General features: G+C 44.0%; 1 protein-coding gene across 1 annotated transcript in view; it reads right to left on the bottom strand.

Moving 5' to 3' along the window:
• Positions 1-12,098, bottom strand: part of Ildr1 (immunoglobulin like domain containing receptor 1) — a 37,830-nt gene extending 25,732 nt beyond the window's left edge. Inside the window, exon 1 of the mRNA XM_057765398.1 lies at positions 11,944-12,098. Coding sequence (XP_057621381.1) covers positions 11,944-11,998 — 55 coding nt within the window. The 5' untranslated portion in view covers positions 11,999-12,098. The remainder of the gene's footprint in view (positions 1-11,943) is intronic.
• Positions 12,099-24,356: the final 12,258 nt, after the last annotated feature.

Genomic DNA, 24,356 nt, shown 5'->3' with positions numbered 1-24,356 from the left:
TTTTGTATGATTCCTCTCAGAGCTCAGAAACCATCAGGCCTACTTCAAGCTCCCCATGTTTTGATGAGGAGCTAGGCAACACAGAAGCACCTGACGAAATGGTGGCATGGTCAGAGAACTATCCACAGGCAGCATTTTGGGATGCTCGGATGAGGTCTAGATTGCATAAGAAGGAGGTCTTCTTCAGGGGAGGCAGGGGCCAGTGTAGAGCAATGGTACTCATGGCTGAGTTTACGTCACTTGGTCTGCAGGGAATGGTCCTGTTCTGGAAGACTCTGAAACCCTTAGGTGGAGCTTTGCTAGAGGAAGTGGGTTACTAGTAGGAGGGCCTTAAAGGTGTATGTATAGCCTTACCGCCTTCCTACTCTCCACTCTGGGCTGGGAACAAAATGTGGCCAGCTGCCTCACATGCCTCTCCATGCCTGCCCATCCTGACGCACTCCATCATTCTTAAACTGTGAGCCATTTCCCCCCTAAATATCTTACTAGATATTTAGTCACAGCAAGGACAGAAGTAATGAGTTTTTATTTCCTTGTTTTGTCTTTCCCTCCCTGAACAGCTCCAAACTGTCCTGCAGCTTTCCCTATCACAGCTTGGACACGGCCAGGAGAGAAGAGGTTGACAGTGAGCGCCCTGGCCAACACTGGCTTCTTCTGTTAATCAATGTGTGTTTTCTCACCGCTGAGACCAAGTGCCCCACAAATGCAGCTTAAGAAAGGCTTTATTTCAGCTCGCAGCTTGCGTGCACAGTCCCCTCATGGCAGAGGACAGTGCTTCTGGGGTTGGGAGCACTGGGTGGTGCTCCTCACATGTCTGTGAGACCAGGAAGCAGAGAAAGGTAAATGCTGGTGTTCCCTAACTTTCACCTTTGTATTCTGTCTGGAACAGCAGCCCACAAAAAGGCACCACCCACGATCAGGGTGGGTCTTTCCTCCTCAGTTAAACCCTCCTGGCAGCACCTTCAAAGACACCCCAGAATACCAACCACCACGCACACTGACTGGGATATATAGAAAAACCATTTTGTTCTAAACAAAACCTTCGCTTCACATGGCACCTTCGGATATTCTCTTTTCAACAATAAACCACCAAAGCTACAGAGAAACCCTGCCTCGAAAAAACAACAACAACAAAAAAACAAACAAAAAAAAAACAATAAACCAGATCTTGGGAGGAGACGTGCTTCATGGTTTTAGGGTCACGATTCTCTCCCTCTGCTGTGTTCTTGCTATTCCTCCGGGTTCGCCTTTAGTTAGAGGAGGAGGCGTGACAACCCCTAACTCATGTGTTCTGTGTTTGACTGAAGAGGGATTTGGTCTGGGCAGCTTACTGAAATCCCAGTCGGCTTTTGTGCAAAGATAGAGCCCTTGAGAGAGGGGAATGTGATCGCTGAGGGTCAGGAAAGGGAATTTGGTGCTCTGTAACTTTGAAGTCTGCTGACTCTGACCCAACGGAGGTGAGATAATGAGATCTGGGGTGATGGCCTTGATTACCAAATGCATACCTAGCTCCTCTTACATAAATGCCGCTATTATAAGTAAGTCATAGCTGGAGTGACCAAGTCACCTTTACCAACGTCAGTACCGGTTTTGCTGTCTGGGGACTCAGCCTCTGTCATTTCATCCCTCATGTGAATCTTCAACTCTTTGGAGGTTCTGAGTTCTCATCTGTGCTTCCTCCTGAGGTCTACCGACCCCACAGCACCCTGTATGGATCACACGCCATCACCTCTGCTCTGCCACACCTGCCCAGGGTTGGTGGTGAGGTGCAGAGAGAGGAGGTACCCGAACACTTTTGGACCTCTGTCTGCTTGCTGCTGGTCTTAAGACCCTACAATGCACCAAGTGATGCTCCTAACACCCTACTCCATGATAGGAATAAGCTCTACTCCTTCATGTGGACCAAAGTTCATCGGTGTAAACCAAGACCCATGAACCTAGCAGAACAAATCTAATTTATTAAGTGTCAGCGATGCAATCAAACTCAAAACTGTGATGCTCCCTAAACAAGTGGACGTCGGGCACCGGACTCTCAGAAGCAGCAGGATTTTTCAGATTGGGAGAGAGAAAAAGCAAGTAGCAATTAGCCCATCTCAAATGCATTTTTTTTTCCCTTTAGCTTCTACCTTTACTCTGTGCAACAAACCACACCGGACATTCATGGTAGTCAGTCCATAGGTTTTTAGGAAGAGACCTGAATGCCAGAAGAATCTGAGCAGAAAAGTTCATTCAAATGCGAAATGCCTTGATTATGAATGACCTGGGCACCTGTTTGTTCTTTCAAACTCAGCACTAAAAGTTTTCAAATTCTTGACTTCCCTTTAATCTTGTGACCCTTCCTATGCCCAGTCTGACTATTGCCTAGTGCCCAAGCTGTCTCTATTATTTTCCCTTGAAAACGTTAAAGTCTAGGGCCTGGTGGCCTACATTCTAAACCTAACACCCTCTCCCCATCCTAAAGACCTGTTGAGTGATTTCCAAGCTATGGGAAATCAGACAATGGCAATATCTGTCTCATAATAGGGAGAATAAGGAATATCCCCAATAAGTAAGGAGCCCGGCACATAGTAGACATTCAACAAATCTTGTCCATTAGCTGTGTCCTTTGCATGTATTTCATCTAAATTAAGAGGGTAAGATCAACTAAGGTCAGAATGTCAAAAAAATTATCTCGAAAGAATTGAAATTGTTCAAATGTAAGCTATCACGATAGCCTCTGTTTTGTAAAAGTAGTTAGGGGACTGTGGGTTTTCTAGCTCCCAAACCCATTCAGAGTTTGCCTCTTCTGTGAAAGAGGAAGGGAGCAGAGAGACCTGTCATTTAAGGGTAGAGTGGAAACTTCAGACGAGCTACGAGAACACATGGGAAGGAGGGAAGGAGAAGGGGATTCTTCATTTCCCGCCACCAGGTACTTTCCGAGATCATTTTGCTGTGCCAAGAGGGGACTGGCATCCTAGAGTAAAGTAGAAGGAAAGCAGACCAATGAAGGCACAGTCTCTCACCAGCCAAATGCCATAGATTCCCAAGTGCACGCAGAACCTAGCACATTTCTTACTTTAGTGTAATGTCAATTGGGAAAAGAGGTTACAGTTTCTAGACGATGCTATCCTTACAGGATAGAGATGTAGGTGACAGTTTTTAATTTGAATCAAGACTATTTTTTGGTATGGGAGATAACTAGATGGTATTTCCCCTTCTGTCACATATAAAGTTCTGTGCAGAGGACCTAAGCTATAGTTTTTACTTGGGATGTCCCAAAGGGCCCATGTGCTAAAGGCTGGGTCCCAAGATGGTGAAACCTCTGAGAATGGGATCTAAGTAAGGTTTTCTACTACGGTACCATGTTATCAAAGAGGACCAGCAGTGGGAAGTTGGCCTTCTTCTCTTCTGAATCACCCGATTGCCATGAGATCAGTTATTCGGCTCCACCACAGACTCAACATAGGCCCAAAGCAACCATCAACTGAAACCTCCAAGATTGTGAGTCAAGACAAATCCTTTCCCTTCCCAAGCTGAGTTTCTCTTGCTACAGCAAAGCAAAGGTGACCCACACATGGTGGTAGACAGAGACACAGAGACCAGCTGAGGAGTAAGGGGCCTGGTGCCCTGGTGATGGGAGTTTGGTCTGTTGAGGGTTTGCAAATACCCAGACACTTCAGCTCGACTCTGCAGGTTAACAAAAAGCAGACAAGTTCAGTCGTATCAGAACAGGCTATCGTCTCGAGTCTATTTACCATCAGCAGTAGCTACATTCCCTTAGATAACAGAACAAATATGAGAGAAGTTAAAGGAAAGGGGCCAGCAATGAGCGATGGAAAAGAAGGAACAGGGGACACTGGGAGAGAACTGTGGATGAGCAAAAAGTGGGTGGGGGCGGAATTATGCCCATGCATAGCGAGCTGGGCTGGGGGAGGAGAGCTAAGCACAGGACCCCCTATGAGACAGAGAATCCCCTGTATTGTCAAACACGGTGTTTAATCACACATTACCTCATTGTACCTTTGAAGGAAAAAATAAGACAAATAGATGTTCTTTTATTTTATTTAATGTTTTTCAAGTTTCTCAGTGGAGACAATCCTCCAAGGAATGACCTAAACTGGCATACTGCTAGTAAACCATAGCGGTACATTTAAAATGAATGAAAATGAAATCTATGCCCTGGTAATGCTGAAGCATACATGGGCAGCCTGTATAAGGTTCTGTTGAACTTCCCCATATCAGGGTTTCATGATCTAACTTGACAAGGACGACTAAACAGGTCTCTTCCTCAAGAGGGCTCCAGATCTCATTACAGATGGTTGTGAGCCACCATGTGGTTGCTGGGAATTGAACACAGGACATTTTTGGAAGAGCAGGCAGTGCTCTTAACTGCTGAGCAATGAAACCCCCTAAAATTCCAAACTCTGCACTGTTCTTATTACCCCACCCCATTTTCCAGATAAGTTTTCAAAAATGGTTGAAATTTAACCATTTAAGTGATACTCTCAGCCTAGAGAGGTGGCTCAGTAGGGAAAGAGCTTGCCCAGAGGCTCGGAGTTTAGTTCCCAGCATGCACTTTGGGTAACTCATGACACCTGTACCTCTAGATCGGGGGGGGGGGTCGGATATCCTCTTCTGGCCTCTACTGGTATACCCAGACACACGGGAGCATATACATACAGACACACAAATAAAATTAAAACTTAAAAAAAATTCTAGAATTTTAAAAGATGTTTATAAATTTATTCATTGTGCATAGAAACTTCTTTTTTTGTTATTAATATAAAATAAACAAGGAGCTCCAAACAATACAACGAGTAAGAGCAAAAATGTTCCTCTCTGCTGCTGGTCATTAATTTCACTCGGGGGAGTTGTCACTGTGGAGAGTCTTGTGTTCATCCTTCTGCATCCTTCCCTTCCTTTCTTGGATGAATTATATGTACACTGATTAGCAACTTTGTTTTAGCTTCCAATGACTGACACATTCTACATAAGTACATACAGATCTATTTATTCCCAATGACAGCATGAAACTCACTCTGTGAAGTATAATTGATTACAAATTTTTATATAATAAAATTTTGATTTGGGAGTTTGGGTTGCTTTTGATTTTTCACTGTTAGAAACAATGATGTTGTGAATTGTTGAAATGGATATTTTAATGATTACCTTACCTACACATTTTTATTCCATAGTGTTAGCCCTGTCAATGGGAATAAGCCTTTTACGTTTTAATAACTATTTCAGAAATTAAAGTTATAGTCCCATAAACAGTAAATGACATTACTATACTTTACCACAATCTGTCCAAAAGAGGAAACTCAAAATGTTAAAAAAAAAAAAAAAAAAAAAAAACTGATGAAAAACTACCAGGTGGAAAAAAATTTTTTTAAAAAGGTACTCACTCAGGTAACATGAACTTCACATTCCTTTGGTTACTAGTGGGAAAGGACAAGGCCTGTTTGAGGGGCAAACAGGGGTTTCCCAAAGTCATCTGCCCAGGTTGGTGATTCATGACCCCACACGCTAATCTCAGAGCATATGCAAATGTGGGCCCCACCAGAATGCTCACATGCATTTATGTTATGCATACTCTGAGCCAGACACTGTTCCAGAAGACAAGGTCTGTGCTCTTGGAATTCATCCTCTTGGGGAGACTCAATAATAAGCAATAAAATACACAGATAAAATAACCTGCTGTGAACAAGTCTGGCAAGGTTCTCAGAATCTACCAGAGAACTTTGAGGCCATGCCCTACCACTGTATACCAAGGGATTGGCAGATTCATGTATCCAAGGGCCCTACCACTGCATACCTAGGGACTGGCAGATTCATATATCCAAAGACCCCTACCACTGTATACCAAGGGACTGGCAGATTCATGTATCCAAAGACCCCTACCACTGTATACCAAGGGACTGGCAGATTCATGTATCCGAAGGCCCCTACCACTGTATACCAAGGGACTGGCAGATTCATGTATCCAAAGGCTCCTAGCAGCTCGGCTCTTCTTTGGTGTTTCAAGTTTTAAATCAAGCCCAACTCCTAAATCAACATCCTTCCGTACAAACTTAGGCCTCTTTCATGTTCCCATTTTAGCCTATGAGCAAGACCAAAACTCAGGAGCCACCCTTAATGTCTCTTTCTACCTTGTTATTCAATACAACCTGGCCACATTGGGTTTACTTAGCTCTCAAATACCCGTGGGATCTCTATTCTTCTTCACAACCCTCTTGGTACAAACTGTCGTCACCTCCAGCCTGCCTTAGCTTGGTTGTTACAGTAAACCTCTGTGGTTCCCAAGTGTATGGATTCCACGGTGCTGTTCATCCCCCAACTCAAGCTCCTTATGTTCCTCCAACAGTTTTCCATTGCTCTTCACACACGCACGCACACACACACACATGTACGCACACACACACACACACACACACACACACACACACACACACACACCTTCCCACCGTAACCCACAGCATTAGTATCAGACTCTCCCCGCTTCTTTGTCCTTGCCACACCTGTAGCTCTCTCCACTCAGCCTCACTGACTTTCTTTTCCTGCTTCATACCCCGGAGCTCCTATCCGGCGATCTGGCACATGCCATTCCCTTGGTTTCAGAGAATCGTTCCTCAGTTCACCCATGTCTTTAGAGAGGGCCTCCTGGTTGGAAAGAATCCAACCGTGACGTGCTCTCCTGGTGCCTTAACCGGCTTTACAGCCTTAGTCACAATTCTGTCTCTGCAGCCGTGTGTATTCTCCTCAGAGCACGAGAATCTTGGGGGCCAGGCCCATGGCTGCTTTTGTTTGCCAGCATAGGAACCCTGTGTAAAATGATGTGTTAAGTATGTACTGGTTTAAAAAAAAAAAAAAAGAAAAAAGAAAAAAAGAACTAACTCAATATAGGCTAAATTACTCAGAATAAATTTTAAGTTTAGAATTAAAATTTTACTTCTACAAAGTTCATAAGATAAAGTCAGAGTTGATACAAAAGAAAAGAATGGCCTGTAACAGGGTATGCTAAGCCATACCCTTATCAGCGGAGAGACAAGGCTGCCAATTGGTGAGCCCTGACATTAGAGGGTCTTGAGTTCCACATAGTTGATGAGCTATAGGAAGCTTCTTGAGTGGAGTTACAGTGAAGGTGAAGAGGGTTAATGTGGGCAGGTTAGCCTGTCATTCTGGGAGGGCAGGGTGGCTGGTGGTAAGGAGATAGCAGGCCTAGAGGCAAGGAGATGCTGCTGACAGTGGCTTAGTGTGAGTAGAATTAAAAACAAGCCTGAAACTAAGCAACAGAACCTGGTGATTAAAAATGGGAAATGAATAAAATAGCAAAACTACCATCCTTCGACGCTGTCTTACCCACCAACATTTGAAAACTGAAAAAAAAAATCCATAAGTAACTAGAAAGGCGAGAATCTTCGTAATTCTGAAAAGACACAATTTCATTTCTCCCAAGGACTTCATAAACAAAACAAAGTATGGCGCCAAAATGAATCCAGGTAGAAAGGACACCGATCGCCCAACATTCCACCCCGTCGCATGGCGTTTGGGGCTAGATGTTTGATTGGCATCTATTCGGACACCGAGGGCTAGTCATGTGCTCAGTTCTGTTTCAGCATTCAGCTAAACCAAACCAACCTGCTTCACCGCATGGACGGGGAAGGGGGAAGGAGTAGTCCTGCCGGTTCCCATGCCTGCAGTCTCATCTGTGCTAATGCGGGGGTGGGGGGGGGTGCATGGCGGGGAGGAGTGAGGTTAGACCGGGGTGAAATGGTTTCTCCTTGTGTACAACAGGGCCTGGAAATTCTGGAAGGAGTTTCAGGAGTCCTCAAGGGGACCGGGAGGTTCCAAGCAGGCAGTTAACCACCACACACAACCATCTCACCCCGAGAGGCCCCATGTCACTATCCACCATATTGGAGAGTTTCTAAGATCTCACTAGCTCTAAGTATGTCCCTCTCTCCACCCCCAGCACCGAGGGGAAATCATTGCTGCTTTGTCTAAGGATTGTGTCCCTTATGCGTCAGCCGTCGGATTTTCCAGAGCATAAGAATATGGCTGGATAGCTGGTGGCTTCTGTAAAGTAATATGAGTCCTCTACAGACGGGGCCTAGTGATGGAGCGTGCCTTTAATCCCGGCACTCTGGAGGCAGAGGCAGGTGAAGCTCTGTGAACCTGAGGGTAGACCAGTTTGTGTAGCGTTTCAGGACAGTCAGGGCTGCATAGAGAGACCCTATCTTGAAACAACTTTTACAAAAGCACAAAGGACACTCCCCCTTTAGAATCGGAAGGAAGTTACTTTCACTCCAGAAATAAACTCTGAAAGGGGGCAAAAGCTAGCAAAGCTAGGAGCCAATAATACCAGATGCTAAAGTGCTTATTTTAGCCTTACTTAATATTTTGCAACAAGGAACAAGAATTCAGATATTATTTATATGATGAAAATCTCTCTCTTTCTCTCTCTCTCTCTCTCTCTCTCTCTCTCTCTCTCTCACACACACACACACACACACACACACACACACACGAAAGACTTTAAAGAATAGCAAAGCAACCCACAGCTGGCAAATGATCTTTACCAGACTCAGAGCACAGCAATGGGAACTTCTCAAGACTCCCTGACCTCAGCGCCTTCCTCTGGGACTTCACAATTCTATCACTGGCCCACCCTTCTCATCTGTGGAAAGTCAGATGCTAACCAGGCAGTTGGGCTGATTCTTCTAAACAGCCAAAATGGAACAAGTTGAGAGACCACAAAGGAGCACACTCAAGTACAGGGTTTTCCAACAAAGGCACCGCCATTTGGAATGGTCTTCAGAAAAGAGACTTAACAGAGTTTCCTAATCCTAGTGTGAATGTGGGGATTGTCGTGCCTGAGTTTTGATAGCAATAACACTTCATGCTAATTATCATTGATCTGATGCAGTAACAGATTTTGCAAACCTTTGGTCCCTACGTTATAAGCCTTGCATGTGTGCACACATTGCTGTGCTGTTGCTACCTGTGTAACGTATGTACGTCCTGAAACCGCAAGTTGTGGGAGGGTTTTTGATAAGCATTGTTTTGTAAAATATGGCATCTGAAGAGACACTTTGTGATGTTTGGTTTAAAAATAAGGAAAAGGTAAAGACTTGGGGAAGTGAATACCACACTAGGGCCACTGTGCATGAATGTAAAGCACCCAAAAGAGATGCTCTGGCTGCGTGTGTGGGCAGCAGTAGTGGGAAGGATTTAATTCGCCTGTTTTCTAGATGAAAATAACTGAAGTAATTCACCCAAAGTTATTAAGAGGCGGAGTCTGGATTCTAATCTCATAGTCTCTGCTCTAGTTTGGTCTAAGAGTGTCACCCAAAGGACCAAGGGTAAAAACCTGATTCCAGTTTGGCACCATTTGGAGGTGGCAGAATCTTTAATAGGCAGGGCCTACCAGAAGGTTATTGGAAAAGTGCCCTGGAGGGGGAATACTGAGACCCTGGCCCTATGCAGGTTCTCTGCCTCTATTCCCAGCCACCTGGAGGCAGGCAGCTTCTTCCGCCTCATGCTTCCACTTTAATGCACAGACCCAAAAGCACCAAAGCCAACCAACCATGGACCGAAAACTCCAAGACTGTGGGCAAGATGAGCCTCTTTTCAACTTGATTACCTCAGTTATTTTGTTACAGTAACCTTCAGTTTCTTAGGCGGAGGGGGAGGAGGAGTCAGTGTCTTTAAGCTTCACTTTAAACAGTTCTGCTTGGGTCCAAATCATAGCTAGCATTATCACCATGGCCAGTATTTAGTAAGCCCTCCTTCATTTTGTACAAGCAGTATATAAAGTACTTCAAAACCTTCATTTTGATTATACAAAAAAGCCTTATGAAATGTACATTATTATCCCTGTTTACTGCAGGCCTTAAACACCTCAGTCACACAAACATCAGCCATTCAAACCCAACAGATGTCACCTATACAAACCCACTGGAGACAGTGGTTGCGGTATTGCCCATGGCCCTCTGCATTTGTAGGAGCAGGTATCTGTCACAGGAGCCATTTCCCCTCAGAGTGCTGAGGTCTCTGCTTCTCTTGTATGAAATGAAAGTGAGTCCTGACAACCACTGAAGACTTCACTTTCCATACTCTCGTAAAAACACAGGCCAACTTCTACTTAAGGAAGGCCAAGGCAAGCGCCACACCCTGTAATATTGTCCTGTCTCAGGGTCCTAGCAACAAACATTGTGGGGCTGACTCAGAGAGCTGGGGCCATACTTTCTGAAGCTGTATACAGTTAGCAAACTATGTACTCTAAGATTCATTTGGCTATAGTGACCATATTTGAAAATGTCTATTGTCTGCATTAATTTTTTTTTTTAAATGAACAGTTTAAAACAACAGCATGTTGGTGGTTTAAGGAGTTAAGGACCGGGGTGTATACACTGATGGATTCTTCATCCACAAGTGTTCCTATTCCGTCCAGAAGACTGCTAGGTCAAAAGTCCCTGTCTGGGAAACAGGATGCTCAGAGGCTGATAAAAGCAGACCTCAATTTTCCTAAGGCAGCTCAAAGAGGAATTTTGTCTCCAGCTACCACAGGCTTGGAGAAGAAAATAGTCACACAGGAAAAAAGACTGTAGAAGACTCCAGGATTCTTACAAATTTGCATTGAGGGTCTAAGCTGGTTAACTGTTCTGGTGGCGTTTGGTGCACCCAAATTCAGGTGAAGTTTCATATGATTCTTGTGCACTGTGCACACTGGCATCTTGCTGGTGTCAGACAAATAAACCTACACCTGGCAGATGTTGCAGGCCAGCGTGCCTCCACAATGTGGCTACTTTCCCCCTCTGCTCCCTGCCCTTTGCCACCCTCCCTCCTTTTATTCTTGGCATTAAGGTTAAGTTCTCATGGACTCTAGTTTGAGTGAGATTTGGTTACATCTGAACAACTCTCTAAATAGCTCATAGAAAGGAAACTCTGCCTCTGCCTTCATAATACATCTGATCGTTCAAAAGTTACACAAGCTTCCAATTGGTCTGTGATTAAACTGTGAACTGGCCTTCCACAGACAGCCCGTGAAAGGGACAGCTATTCCCCAAGGGGATAAAGTAAGTCGATATAAAACTGGGTGGGATGTCCAAAGGAAATTAAAATTCTTGTTTACAGAGTCACAGCTGTGTGATAATGTGAACAGGGACGGGAGAGCCTTCCCTTAACCCTGTTTTCCAAATGTGGCTTCACTCACGGGACTGCTGTCCTGTTTCCAAGAGATACCTTAAAACACACAAATCCCAAGTGTGGAAGTCAAAAGGGTGATGCTGGGACAGCAGGTGACTGGGCACCTGAAGGGAGGGGAGAGTGAGGAGAAAGGTGGACACAAAAAGTAGAAAAATGACAGGCGATCGTAGTGTGTGTGGGTGTCTGTGAAAGAAACTCGAAATTATGCCAAACCCCTTCACACACTAGCGAAGCAATCTAACTTGACCAGAAACAAACAAACAAACAAACAAACAAACAAATAAATAAATAAACGCACTCTAGGCCAATATGGTTGTCCCGTATCTACACCCTTAAAGTAAGTAGGACACTGAGCCGGTGGTCAGGGTTCAGCGTGAGGTTGGGAATGGGGATAGAGGGGATGGGGGGAATGTGGTGTTAGGAAGTTCAAGAATGAGGATTTTGCCTCAATCGATTCAGTTTTAGCCTCAAGCGTTTAACACCTGTAGGAGGAGAAATCCAAAGACGGAGGTTTATTTTCTGTATTATCTGTCTCGGACGGCCCTGGGCTACTAAAGGAGGAAAACAACAGGTTCCCCCGGGCAGATACTCGATCCGGATCCTGCACCTCCTGGTGCCCATGCCAAGCGCTACCAAAGCTGGGGCCCCAGGATTCCACCGCCCTGTGGGTGACCAGCTCTGCTAGCCAGGCAATAATGGCTTCCTGCCTCGCGCGGCCCAGAAAAGGACCCCTTTTTTTTTTTTTTCAGGGCTCACCTGCTGGGAGCCAGGTGAAGAGGAGCAGGCAAGGTGCGTGCAGCCTACGGCCCATGCTGGTCCCTCTCTAGCCGCTGAGGCTCAAGGGTCTCGGGGAGCCGCGTCTTTCTTCTTCAGTCACGGGCCCGGGACGCGCATCTCCAAAGAGCCCGCGGGTCTTGCAGCGCAGCGGGACCCTAGGGTCCCCACAGGTACCGCCCAGCCCACTTGCACCTGAGGCTCTCGGGGCTCCGCCCCAGCCCTGGGCGGTCGCGATTTCCTGCTCCGCCCAGGCTTGGGGACCGCAAGCCTCCGCCTACCTGTCGCAGGCTGCCTGCAAGGTGATCCACCTCCGCAGGAAACGTAGCCTCTAGCCACTCGGCCTGCCTGCGCGCAGAGAAACTTGCCACCTGCTTCCCAAAATTTGAAGTCACTCTCACCCCTTGCAAGTCTTCCTCTCTAGTTCTAGAACTATGTGTATATAACTCTTACCGAGTATTTCCCCTGGTGTACCACCCAACACACACACACACACACACACACACACACACACACACACGAGGAAAGGGAGGGAGGGAGGGAAGAGGGGGAGAGAGAGAGAGAGAGAGAGAGAGAGAGAGAGAGAGAGAGAGAGAGAGAGAGAGAGAGAGAGAGAGAGAGAGAGAAATTTCTGATGTTTACACATAATGTCTGCTCAGGTTTTTGTTTTGTTTTGTATGTTATTCTAAAACATAGAGCATAAACCAGAGACCATAAATTTATTTTTCCACACTTGTAAAATTAATTGGTGCTCATAGGAAAACAGAAAAAGTATAATGGAAAAAGAAAAATCCCTCTCGTGTGATATAGACGCAGTTAATGTTGGTGTGTTTCTTCATAGGTTCCCCACCCACATTTCCTCGTAGGTCAGCAACTATGCCAGATCTCAGTCAGCCCAAGACCACAGTTTAGACCTTTGACCTTGTGATGACAAGTAGAAGGGAGAGGGGACGTGGGAATGTGGCACTACTAAGGCAAAGGAGAGGAGGGCACACTGGCTTTCTGGAACCAAACAAGATGTTAATGCAGAGAGTTACATATGTTCTGGGCAATGTAAATAGATAGCAAGGCATTTTACACACCTTCTCTTGCCAGGGATTTTCGTTGGTTTTGTTTTCCTCCCTTCTAGGATAGATTATGAAGTGCCATTAAAGTTCAGGCGGCTCCCACCCTGTCACTGACTGGATATAGTCACTTCTCATAAGCACTGTTCCTGTCCTGCTTCCTTTTCAAGGGCATTTTTTTCATTGGTGCTACTAGGGTCCTTCATCTCATCCTCACCCAAAGAAGCATGCTTGCCCTGGATCTAATTTTAGGTCAGAACAACACACACACACACACTCACACACACACACACACACTCCTGCGTTAGCCCTCTGGTCCCCTCGGTGGGCCTCTTTACTTTAAATGTTTTTTCTTGTAGTCTCTTCTCTTCCAGAAAATAGGAAGTAGATTCAGGAAGTATGCGGCCAAAGGCAGATGGTGAAGCATGTGTAGGAGCTCTTAGATCTTTCAGGGTGGAGAGCATCATGGCAGCAGGAGGAGGCAGTTGTGTAAGGTGAAGACTCCATCCTCTCCGGAGATCCTCCATATGACCACTGGTCATGTCAGATGTCTGTGGTACAGAGGAATTTGTGTGGTTGGGGGGTTTGGCATTGTCCTCAGCGAATTTGCAACCCTATTCTAAAGGACACGAGCTCTCCTCCGTTCTCACTTACCTCCCAAATCCCTCTGCCCCACCTTGGTAAGCAGATTGCTTTAGTTTTCATATAAGCAATCACTTCTCCATGTTTGTTCCATAGGATTTTAGTAGATACATAATGAGTGGGAGGGGGTTGACTGAGCCGTGGTCTAACTACCAAGTTCTGAGTCGTGATCTCATCGTTCATAATCATCTTTATTTGAAACTTTGTCCATACATCATTCTGAATACCGTGTGTTTCCTGAACACTGTGCATGTACCTCCATACGGAAAACAATGCAGCATTTATTTTTTAGTTTATTTATCAAGAATAAAAATTACCCAATCCACATTTTAAAATAGAATCAGGTGAGTAAAATCACATTCCAGATGCTTGGAGCTAAAGGAAGGAAATAAAAAGTAGTTAATCAAATACTAGAAGACAGACTGTGCCTTCTGCATTTTATAGAGCTAAGCTAGATGTAGGACAGTACCTGCCAGAAAGAGAGTACTTAGCAAATATTTGCTTGGTTCTCTCGGCAGGTCCTGGAGGAAGTGACATCTGAGCTGGGATTGAATAGCTAAACCATTGCCGGAGTCACACAACCAGAGATACCAGAATGTACAGAATTCTTGGCATGAGGAAACAGCAACGCTGAACTCTGAGCACTCCAGTTTTGCTAGGCTAACATGTTAGAAAGCCAATCATATTGCATAAAAGGCCTTGTTTGGGTGGCTAAAGAATCATGGCTTTATATCATAGACAATGAGCATAGTGTTTTAAGTTGGGCGAGGCATGGTCAGGGGTGTATTTTAGGAAGAGAAACTTGGCAGTAAGGAGAACAACAGTGGGTAGGCAGGTGAGAGCTGCCACCTAAAATAAGGAGACCAATCAGGAAACTGGTGTTGTAGTTAAGATGGGAAATACTGAAGGAAACACTGAAGCCCTAAGCCAGTCTTTGCTCTTTAAAACGAAGGTGAGAGAATACTTTGGCAGATAATAGAAGGCAGAACTGATAAGATCAATCAATATGTATACCAAGAAAGAAGTATAGGTGTCTGCCTGTTGGTTCTGGGTAAGTAGTGTCATCTGTAAAGGCTACACACACACACACAGAAAGAATAACACTGTACTGCCCTAGACAGAACAGTGGATTGTCAAAATAAAAGTCCTGTAGGTTAAACACCTTCATTAGTGGAATTGTCTGAATGAGGTTGGTATGGGTTTTGAACATGACCGGGAAGGTCTGAGTCAGCAGGGGTTTGGGAACCTAATTACTGGACGTAACAAAGTCCAAAGGTGGTATAATCCAGAGAAAGAAATTTTAGAACACGTGTGTGTACTGTTTTCACTCTTATTTAGCATCCTATTGGATAGCAGCAAATGAGAAGTAGTAAAGACCCTGGAGAGGAAGAATGGAAATGTTAGTACAGTTTCATGACTATCCATACAGAAGAACAAAATGAATCTGTATGTTTGATATAAACCTGACAAGAGAGATTGCTAGAACAAGATCAATATAGTAATGTGGCTATAGTTTATATATGCCAACAAAGTATATTAGAAGATATTTTAAAATAGACATTTACAATAGAAGACAACCTAGAGGTAACTAAAAAAAATAACGAGTATGTAGAATATCTTGATTAAAATCTTAAGCAGTTCGTGAAATAATTTTTTAAAGACAAATTAATTCCAAAAATGTGTCTTGTTCTTAGAGAGCACTCAGTATGAGCAATGATTATTCTCATTAAATTTGTAAGTTCTATATCTTTCTAGTAAAAATCTGAAAACAATTTTAAGAATTTTACAAATCATTTCTAAAATTGAATATAAATTAGAGGTGGTTAATTAACCAACATCTATTTTAAGAAGGAGGAACCAGGGGAATTTTCTCTTTCAGACATCAAAGCCAGAAAATATGACAAATGAAAACAGTGTGGTGTTGGATAAACAGACAAGGGGGACATAAAAGATTCCAGAAGTACACATGTGATACATACTTGAGATAGATGCTCAGACATTTGAACCATGGGTCTCTAGTTAGTGGAGCTGGTTGGAGAGAGTATGGGGGAGGTTCAGCCTTCCTGGAGCTCTGATAGGGCCTACCTGCTGCCAAGAGTCCCACCATGACAGACTCCTGTTGTTCTGGAACCATAAGCCTTTCTTTCAGTAAGGTGCCTTGGTCATGCTATTTTATCATTGCAACAGAAAAGAACCCATACATACATATATGTTACACTCATACATACATATATATATATATATTATGATAATTCAGTCAGAACACTATAAACTATCCAATAAGGGCTGTCAGGACAAATAACTTTTCATGTGTTAAAAGAAAATAAAATGTATCTTTTCTTCATTCTGCATAAAAAACCCAATTCCCAACTGATTAATATTCAAAGGATGAAATAAAATATTTCAAGTTTTAAGACTAGGATATGGCCGGGCAGTGGTGGTGCACACCTTTAATCCCAGCACTCGGGAGGCAGAGGCAGGCGAATCTCTGTGAATTCCAGCCCAGCCTGGTATACAAGAATGAGTTCCAGGACAGGCTCCAAAGCTACAAAGAAACCCTGTCTCAAAAAACAAAACAAACAAAAGAATAAAATATGATAGAATATGCATGGGACCCCAAAAAGAAGCATCATGGTTGGAATGCCTAGTGTGCCCCTGAAAGGTACGTATGTTGCAGACTTAGTACCCAGTTTCTGTGGTAGTGGGATACGACTGGATTATGATGGGGCTGACGTCATCAATGTACTAATCCACTGATGAGTTCAATGGCTTATTAGGAGATGGACAGGTAAATCCCTGATGCAATATTTGTAAAGGCGGATCTTGTCCCCGGAACCTTCTCTATCTGCTTACTTCATGACTGCCAGAAAAACAGCCTCCTCTGCTATGCTCCAGCCACTATGATAGTCTGCTTCACAACAAGTCCAAAAGGTGGAGCCCCTGACCATAAACTGAAGCAGTGACCCCAAATGAGTCCTCGCTATTAAATCATTTTTCTCAGGTGTTTGTCACAGAAAAGAAAGAAGAAAGAGAGGGGGAGGGAAGGAAGCAAGGGAGGGAGGAGAAGGGAAGGAAAGGAAAGGGAAGAGAGGGAGGAAGGAAGGGAGGGAGAGAGGGAGAGAGGGAGGAAGGAAGGAAGGAAGGAAGGAAGGAAGGAAGGAAGGAAGGAAGGAAGGAAGGAAGGAAGGGAACCCGACTAACATAGAAAACCAGTCCCAGGAACTGAGTTGTTGCTATGAACATGCCTGACCACCAGAAGCCTTTGGAACTGGTTTCCAGAAGAAACTGGAAAAGTCTAGAGAAGTAAGCGAGCAAAAGCTTAGAGTCCTATTGGCAGAGCTTACAGAGTGGCTGGGTTGTGAGCACAGAAGACCACACTGCTAACAGGAGTGGAGACAGTAAAGACTGCCCTGAGGTTTCAGAAAGAATAGAGGACGTTACTGAGAACTGAAGCAGAGGCACAGATGCTGAATTCTGGGAAAGAGCTTGTATCCATCTGTCCATGCCCTGAGACTTGCTGAAGGTGATGCACTAATTGATTAACCTGGTAGAGGGCATTTTTAAAAGAGTGAAGCATACAGGCTGTCGCGTGGGTTTTACTGGCCACTTTTCGCAAATATGCTGTGAGTATCTGAAACAAAAAGCAGAGCAGAAAGTTTTGAAGAACTCACAGCTTTTTCTAGAAAAGTGTGTTTAAAGTTGAGGCCAAGGCAGATATGGATATTAAAGAGAGTAACACAATTCTTTAGAAAGAAGACAAGTGCCTTGTACTGGGACAGTAAGAAGGATGCGTTGAGAATCAGCAAAACACCTTCTATCCCAGGCTCAAGGGTAAACATGTAAATTTCCTTTAGAGGCTAGTGCCTCTGGGGCGCTCTGATGGTTCAGAAATGCTTAGGAGGTTGTTGTCCCATGATTCTTTTCTCTCGTCCAGCCATTCAGATACTCACAGGTCACTACACCCATGATCCAAGAAGATGCAGTTATGGCTTGAGCTGGCGTCACCCATGTGATGCTGGTTTTATGAGAACGCACAAAGCAAGAGTTGTGGTGACCTCATGGTTTCCACCTAGACTGGAAAGGGAAGTGTGGGAAACCAAGCACTGTGTAGTAAGGTCAGTGTCCCTGCAAGAAAACCTTGAAAGGATAATGCACAAAGCTTTGACAGCGAAACCTTGCTGCAATGGAGGCCCCGGGAAGTCAAAAATGTCAGGAACGTGGAATGTCTGCCAAAGAAAGGCACAGGAAGCAGATCACGCCATCCTAAATGAGTAGCCATGCCTAAAGGAGATAGCTCGGAAGACCCCGGCTGTGTTTTCACTTTCACTTTTCTGCCACAAGGACAGCTATTTGTGCCACCATGTGCTCTTTCCATGATGTGCTGTGCCATCAAAAGCCCCAAATGATACAGCAACCAACCACGGACTGGAATCTCCAAACCCCTAAGTCAAAATAAACATTTCCTTTTTAAATGGTTGATTTATCTCAGTTGCAGTAATGTAAGCCCGCACAGCACTGCGTCTGAGTTACAGTATGGAGTTCTCAGTTACAACAGCAAAGTTACAGTATGGAGTTCTCAGTTACAACAGCAAAGACACAGAGAGAGAGAGAGACAGACAGAGAGAGAGAGAGAGAGAGACAGAGACAGAGACAGAGACAGAGAGACAGAGAGAACACAGAGACTACAGAGATAGCGGAAAAGCAAATATGCCACTCAAGTGTTTCTGTTCCCTGCCTGTGTTTCTCTATCCTCTTCTGGACCAAAACAGAAGATGTGAACATGAATTCCTCCTATTCAGTCTTGCTGCCACTCACTGCAACCAGCTATGAGTAATTTAATGGTTCCCTTTCCAGTGCCTGTGAGCTCAGCCCTGGAACAAGGGATCGAGGGGGATGAGGGGAATGTCCACACCACCATCACCACCACCCTGGTGCTTCTTGCTTCTCTAGCAGGATCATTTGCTCTCAAGCCATTTTAATGAGAAGCAGCCCCTGTGTGCATATTTTCTGTAAAGTGGGAGGAGAGTCAGAATAGCTATACTCACCAGTCAGCTTCAGAACGTATGATTCATTCAGTCTACGGGAAGGCCCAGGCAAGTGTTCCAATGTGCAGAGTTGAGAATCTAATGAAGGATGAGCTGAATGAGAGAATGTTGCACTACACATCCAGATAGGGCATTCCCCAGTGCAGTCCCTAAGTGGAACAGTTCCCAACACACATTTTCTAGCAGCTCTCACTAGAAACCATGGTGCCAGCTTCTATGCTGACAGAAGGGGAGAATTTCTACCCCTAAGACCAAGATTTATGATATGTAACTTTTCCCCTTTCTTGCTCCTCTACCAGGACAACATGACGTACTCCTCATATATGCCAACGGAAGTGACTTTCGGGACGTTTCTACCGAGTACTTGTGTAATTCACCACAACTCAGATTCAGAGATGTCTGATTGGTTCACTGAACTGCCATAATGCAAAAACCAGTCCCTCCTTCCTATTCTGAAGGTAAATGTCATCTTTTTTTTAATTAACTTTTTTTAATTTTTCTTTTTTGAGACAAGGTTTCTCTGTAGCTTTGGAGTCTGTCCTGAAACTAGCTCTTTTTTTTTCTTATTAATTTTATTGAGCTCTACATTTTTCTCTACTCCCCTCCCTTCCTCGTCCCTTCCCTTCTACCCTCTCCTATGGTCCCCATGCTCCCAATTAACTCAGGAGATCTTGTCTTTTTCTACTTCTCATGTAGATTAGATCCATGTATGTCTCTCTTAGGGTCTTCACTGATGTCTAGGTTCTCTGGGATTGTGAATTGTAGGCTGGTTTTCTTTGCTTTATGTCTAAAAACTACTTACGAGTGAATACATATAATTATCTTTCTGGGTTACCTCACTCAATATGATGTTTTCTAGATACATCCATTTGCCTGCAAATTTCAGCCATCATGGCTTCTTATATTATAGATTAGTTTTGCCTCCTTTTATATAAATGTTTATATAAAACAATCAAGTTCAAAATTCTGGGTGTGTCTCTTTTGCTTAATTATCTATTCATGAGCTCCATCTATGTTTAAGATTTATTTATAGTTTATTTTCATTTCTGAATAGTAAGCCATTATATTAGAATACACAAAAAATTTTAGCGAAGCTATTATTGGCAGACATTGGTGTTGTTTCTACTATTCGGCTATTGTGAATGATGGCATAATATTTTGTACGTCTTTCTAGATATGCACCTAACTATTTTTGTTTCTGAAGCTAAAAGTAAAAAAAAATGGTTTATCAGGTATGTGTCGCAATTTTTAGGATAGGTTCATAGATTCCACAGTCCTCCTCCCTTCAGAAGAAAGAGGATAAGTTCATACTCTCACATGTGAGCCGCGGTCACTCCCTTCTAATGAACAGAATAGGAGAAGTTGGGGTGTCTTGTGTCAAAGTAGAGCAAGTAGGCATTGTAGCTGTGAGAACCCAGTTGTCATTTCAGGAGAACATTTGAGCTGATCTATATAGAGATCTATGTGGTGAGAAGGCAAGGCCTTCTGTGGATAAGTCATGTGACTGAGTCATTGTGAAAGCAAAGTCTCCAACTGCAGTCGAGTCTGCAGAAGAGCTGCTATCTACTGAAAACTCACAAGAGACCCTTAGCCCCAAATCATACAGTAGAGCCCTTCCACAGCACTGACACCATGAAACAGCAGAGACATAGATGTGCATATCACTCCCAGCCACTAAACGGTGGAACCGTTCATCACCCATATGCTGGCTGTGCACGTGTTCAACCTTAGTGGACATAACAATCTTTTTCCTCTCAGACCAGTGTGTTTGAGACTATTTTACCTTTCCAAATACTTGGCCAATATTCAGAATCAATAGAATTGCCAATTTTGGCTCTACTGAGTGAGCAAGTTACTTACACTGTGGTTTAATTTGCATTTCCCTGATGACTAAGGAAGTTAAGTGTGCTTTTTTTTTTTTGTGGTAACTGAACTTTTAGACATCACTTTTGAGATTTTTGAAGATTTAGATATCACTTGCTCCAGTCTTTTTTATCTTCCTCTAAGGAAGTTTTCTATCTTCCTATATGGTTTTGCAGGACAGCCCTACACATAAAATAAAAATAAAACTTTTTAAAAGATCTTCTGGCTTATGACTTGCTTCTTTGTTCTCTGACTAATACTGGTTGATGAGCTGATACTTTTATTTATTTTAAAAACATTTAACACTTTTTATTGTGTGCATGAAAACATCTTGTTGTATGTATTGAACTTATATCCAGAGAACTCATGTCAGAATATACTTTTGTCAATTAATTTTTTTTGAATGGTCTCATTGGCTAACCTCACTATGTAGACCAGGTTGGCCTTTGAACTCACAGAGGTCCACTTGCTTCTGCTGGGATTTAAAGGCATATAACGCCTGGTCAGGTTTTAGAAAAAGTATATTTGGAAAAGTATGTAGATTAATCTGGCTTTATCTTAAAGATGTAAAGAGCTAGAAAGAGTAGCTCATGCCCTTATGGAAAAGAAAAGGTGTTGGACAAAATGCAAGCTAATGGAACTTCTTGAGCCCTTAAAAGAACTGAGGTCACAGAGTAAAAAAAATTAACCAAATATGGGAAGGCATTGGTTCATACCTGGGAAACTGTGTGGCCTCCTTCAGATGCCATCTAAACCAGTAACAATCATTGCTGGGAAATGTACTTATTTTTAATAATTTACTTATTTATTTTTATGTGTGTGGGTATTTTGCCCAAGAGGGCATCCAATCCCCTGGAACTGAAGTTACAGATGACTGTGAGCTTCTGTGTGGGTGCTGGGAACTGAACCCTGGCTCTCTGGAAACGTAGTCACTGAGTGCTCTTAACCACTGGGCCACCTCTCCAGCTACTCACCTAAAATCTTGTAATTATTACTCCAGGTTGAGTGTAGCTAGTGAGAGAGCAAGCATGCTGCTGTTTACCCCTTGCAGTTTTGCTGTTAGAATCCTGGTAGGAGTTCACAAGGAAACTTATAGAAATCATGAGGAAGGTTTTCCTCATTAGGCATACAAAGTTCCTTGGCTGGAGAAGAAGAGTAACCACCATCCTCTGCCAACAATTCATCTGTCCAAGCTAGGCGGTGGTGGCACACGCCTTTAATCCCAGCACTCGGGAGGCAGAGGCAGGCGGATCTCTGTGAGTTCAGGGCCATCCTGGTCTACAAGAACTAGTTCCAGGACAGGCTCCAAACTAAAGAGAAACCCGGTCTCAAAAAACCAAAAAGAAAAAAGAAAGAAAAAAAAAATTCATACGTCCAATCTGTCCTATCTTATCCTATGTGTCTAGGAAGAGTGCTTACACTGTTTGCAAAGACAAGTGAAAACATTTCCTTTGGTAATTCAGAATCTCACTGCTGCTGGGACCAGGAAAAGGGAAAAAGTGTCCCTGAGAGAGAGGCAAGAAAGAGAGTCTAGAATTGGCAGTAAATGTGGAGGAGGGGTGGGAACATCAGTGGAGGCTTCTAAGAAGCAGTGTCTGATTAAAATGGAAAATAACTGGAGTATCAGAGACCCCCCCCTTGTCATGGTGACTACTCTAAAGGAGTACAGCTGTATAGAAGATGGGTAGAGCTGCAGCAGAACCGACCACTAGAAGCGGCGGGGGCAATCCTCTCTGTGCGAGTTTCGTTTTCTGTTTCTGGTGCAAAACTCCTCACCATTGCAACTGGGGGAAAGAAAGGTATCTGAGTGTGAAGGGCTACAGTCCATCATGGAGGGGGGTATAGTGGGGAGGGGGAGAAGGGGGCAAACCTTATCTAAATAATCCCTCACAGCTGTGTCTGAAGGCGTGCTTGCTAGGTGATTCCAGATCCAATCAAATTGGCAATCAAGTAGGCATCATAGTCTCTATTAGGACGGACCAAAACGAAGAAACCATCCTGCTGCAGGAGCTGAAGCAGAGCGCCCACCCGAGTACAGGGAAGCTGAGGCAGAGATGCTGCAGAGTGTGGAGCTGCACCACGGCCTCACGGAGAAGGGCATGAAGGGCACGACACAGTTCAGGGACCAAGTCTGAATCCGAAGGGATTTGCTTAATAGAACACCTGAAGGAACTGCTTTAGGAGAAGCCTGTCGCTCTCATATGCCCCTTGCCAAGTATGGGGAGCTGCTAGGGATGGAGAATGTGCTACGTGGTGCCCATCCCATCCCAAACCCCTGCTGCAGCATCACATTGAGAGCCTGCCTACCCATAATCCTCTGAAATAGTGGGGAAAGCTGTCCTAGAGGCTCGGTCAGCCCTGTCTACCACTTAGCTGAACCTGTCAACCCTTACCTCCAAGGAACAGCCAGGAAGTCCACTCATCCTGAGGATATTGTCCTCTGAAAAGCAGCGAGGTGGCCCTGTCACCAAACTCAACCAAGAAAAGGAGCCGGGTGGTCCTCAACCATAAAGCCTTGCAAAGGCATTCAAGTGGCCTTTGGACAGAGAAGCCTCCCCCTTCATGGCTCCTAACACTACATGGCTTATGAGAATTTGTTCTTACTCTTATGGGTGCTGCATTGCACCTGTCTGGGCCCCTGCAGTGACTGACCAGTGGCTGTCCTGTTCCTGGCACCGGGTAATGCTTTGTTGGAGTGATCCTATCCCAGTGTGGCCTGTGGAGACCGAAGGCCTCCTTTGCCCTATTACTACACACCCTTCACCCAAAGTCAGCAGCTGCAGATAAAGAAGCTATACAGAGATGAGTCTACTGTGATCAGTTAAAGCCCATGTCAAGGCAATCAACCGAAATGATACCCTAAGATGCATCTTCAGGAAAAAGCCTTTTACTATGAAGACCACCCTATAAAACACATAGAGATAAGAGATCAGATGTCCAACGACACCAGAAAGGCAATTTGTGATCTGAATTAAAAATTGAGCCCAGAGATGAGATCATTAAAATCAGAACCAGATTGAAATCTCAGAGCTGAAGAATTCCATAGATCATATTTTAAAACAAAAGTCTAGCTGACAACCTCAATAACAGCCTAGATCAAACAGTAAGAGTTTCTGAACCTTAAGATTAGTTCTTTGAAAATAACCTGAATCATGCAACCACCTCCAACATGCCAAGAAAGAACAGGATACAGCTAGAATTATGGGATTCAGATTTTTTCTGGGGAGCACTACAAAGTGGGGACTCAGAAAAAAAATACGCAGAGAAACCCAAAACGAAGCAGACATTCAGAGAACAGCTTGGGCAAGAAACCGCTACCCCAGTACAGTATTTCTAGAAAAATCTGAGGCTTATCATTCACTGGGGTTAACCACAGCAACAGCAAATTTAGACTCCAACATGAGCGTGAACTAACAGAAATCCCTCTACCACCATCTGAATGAGAGATTTTATTCCATTACTAGGAGGAATTTTAAATTGGTGGAAGAGAAAGCCAGAAGTGAGCAGAGGATATTGGAATGACTTCCTAGGAACTTAGCTATCTCTTAGGTCTCACATCTCAGACAAGCTAGCGAAACCAACGTCACAGGACCAAACCTCAGGCTGAACTGCAATCTCAGAAATTAGACATAAAAAGAAGTCACACTTAAAACTGAGAACTAAGACTCTGTCTCACTAAGAGGGGTTGGGAAAATGTTTGAATTTTAATGTCAACATACTTGGAAAAGAATGTATAAAGATGAATATATTACAATATTGCCCATGGTTTTAAGTTCTGGAA

The sequence above is a fragment of the Chionomys nivalis genome, chromosome 3 (genome assembly GCF_950005125.1).
Source record: "Chionomys nivalis chromosome 3, mChiNiv1.1, whole genome shotgun sequence".
NCBI classification, from domain to species: Eukaryota; Metazoa; Chordata; class Mammalia; order Rodentia; family Cricetidae; genus Chionomys; species Chionomys nivalis.
This window is presented reverse-complemented; position numbering and strand designations above follow the sequence as displayed.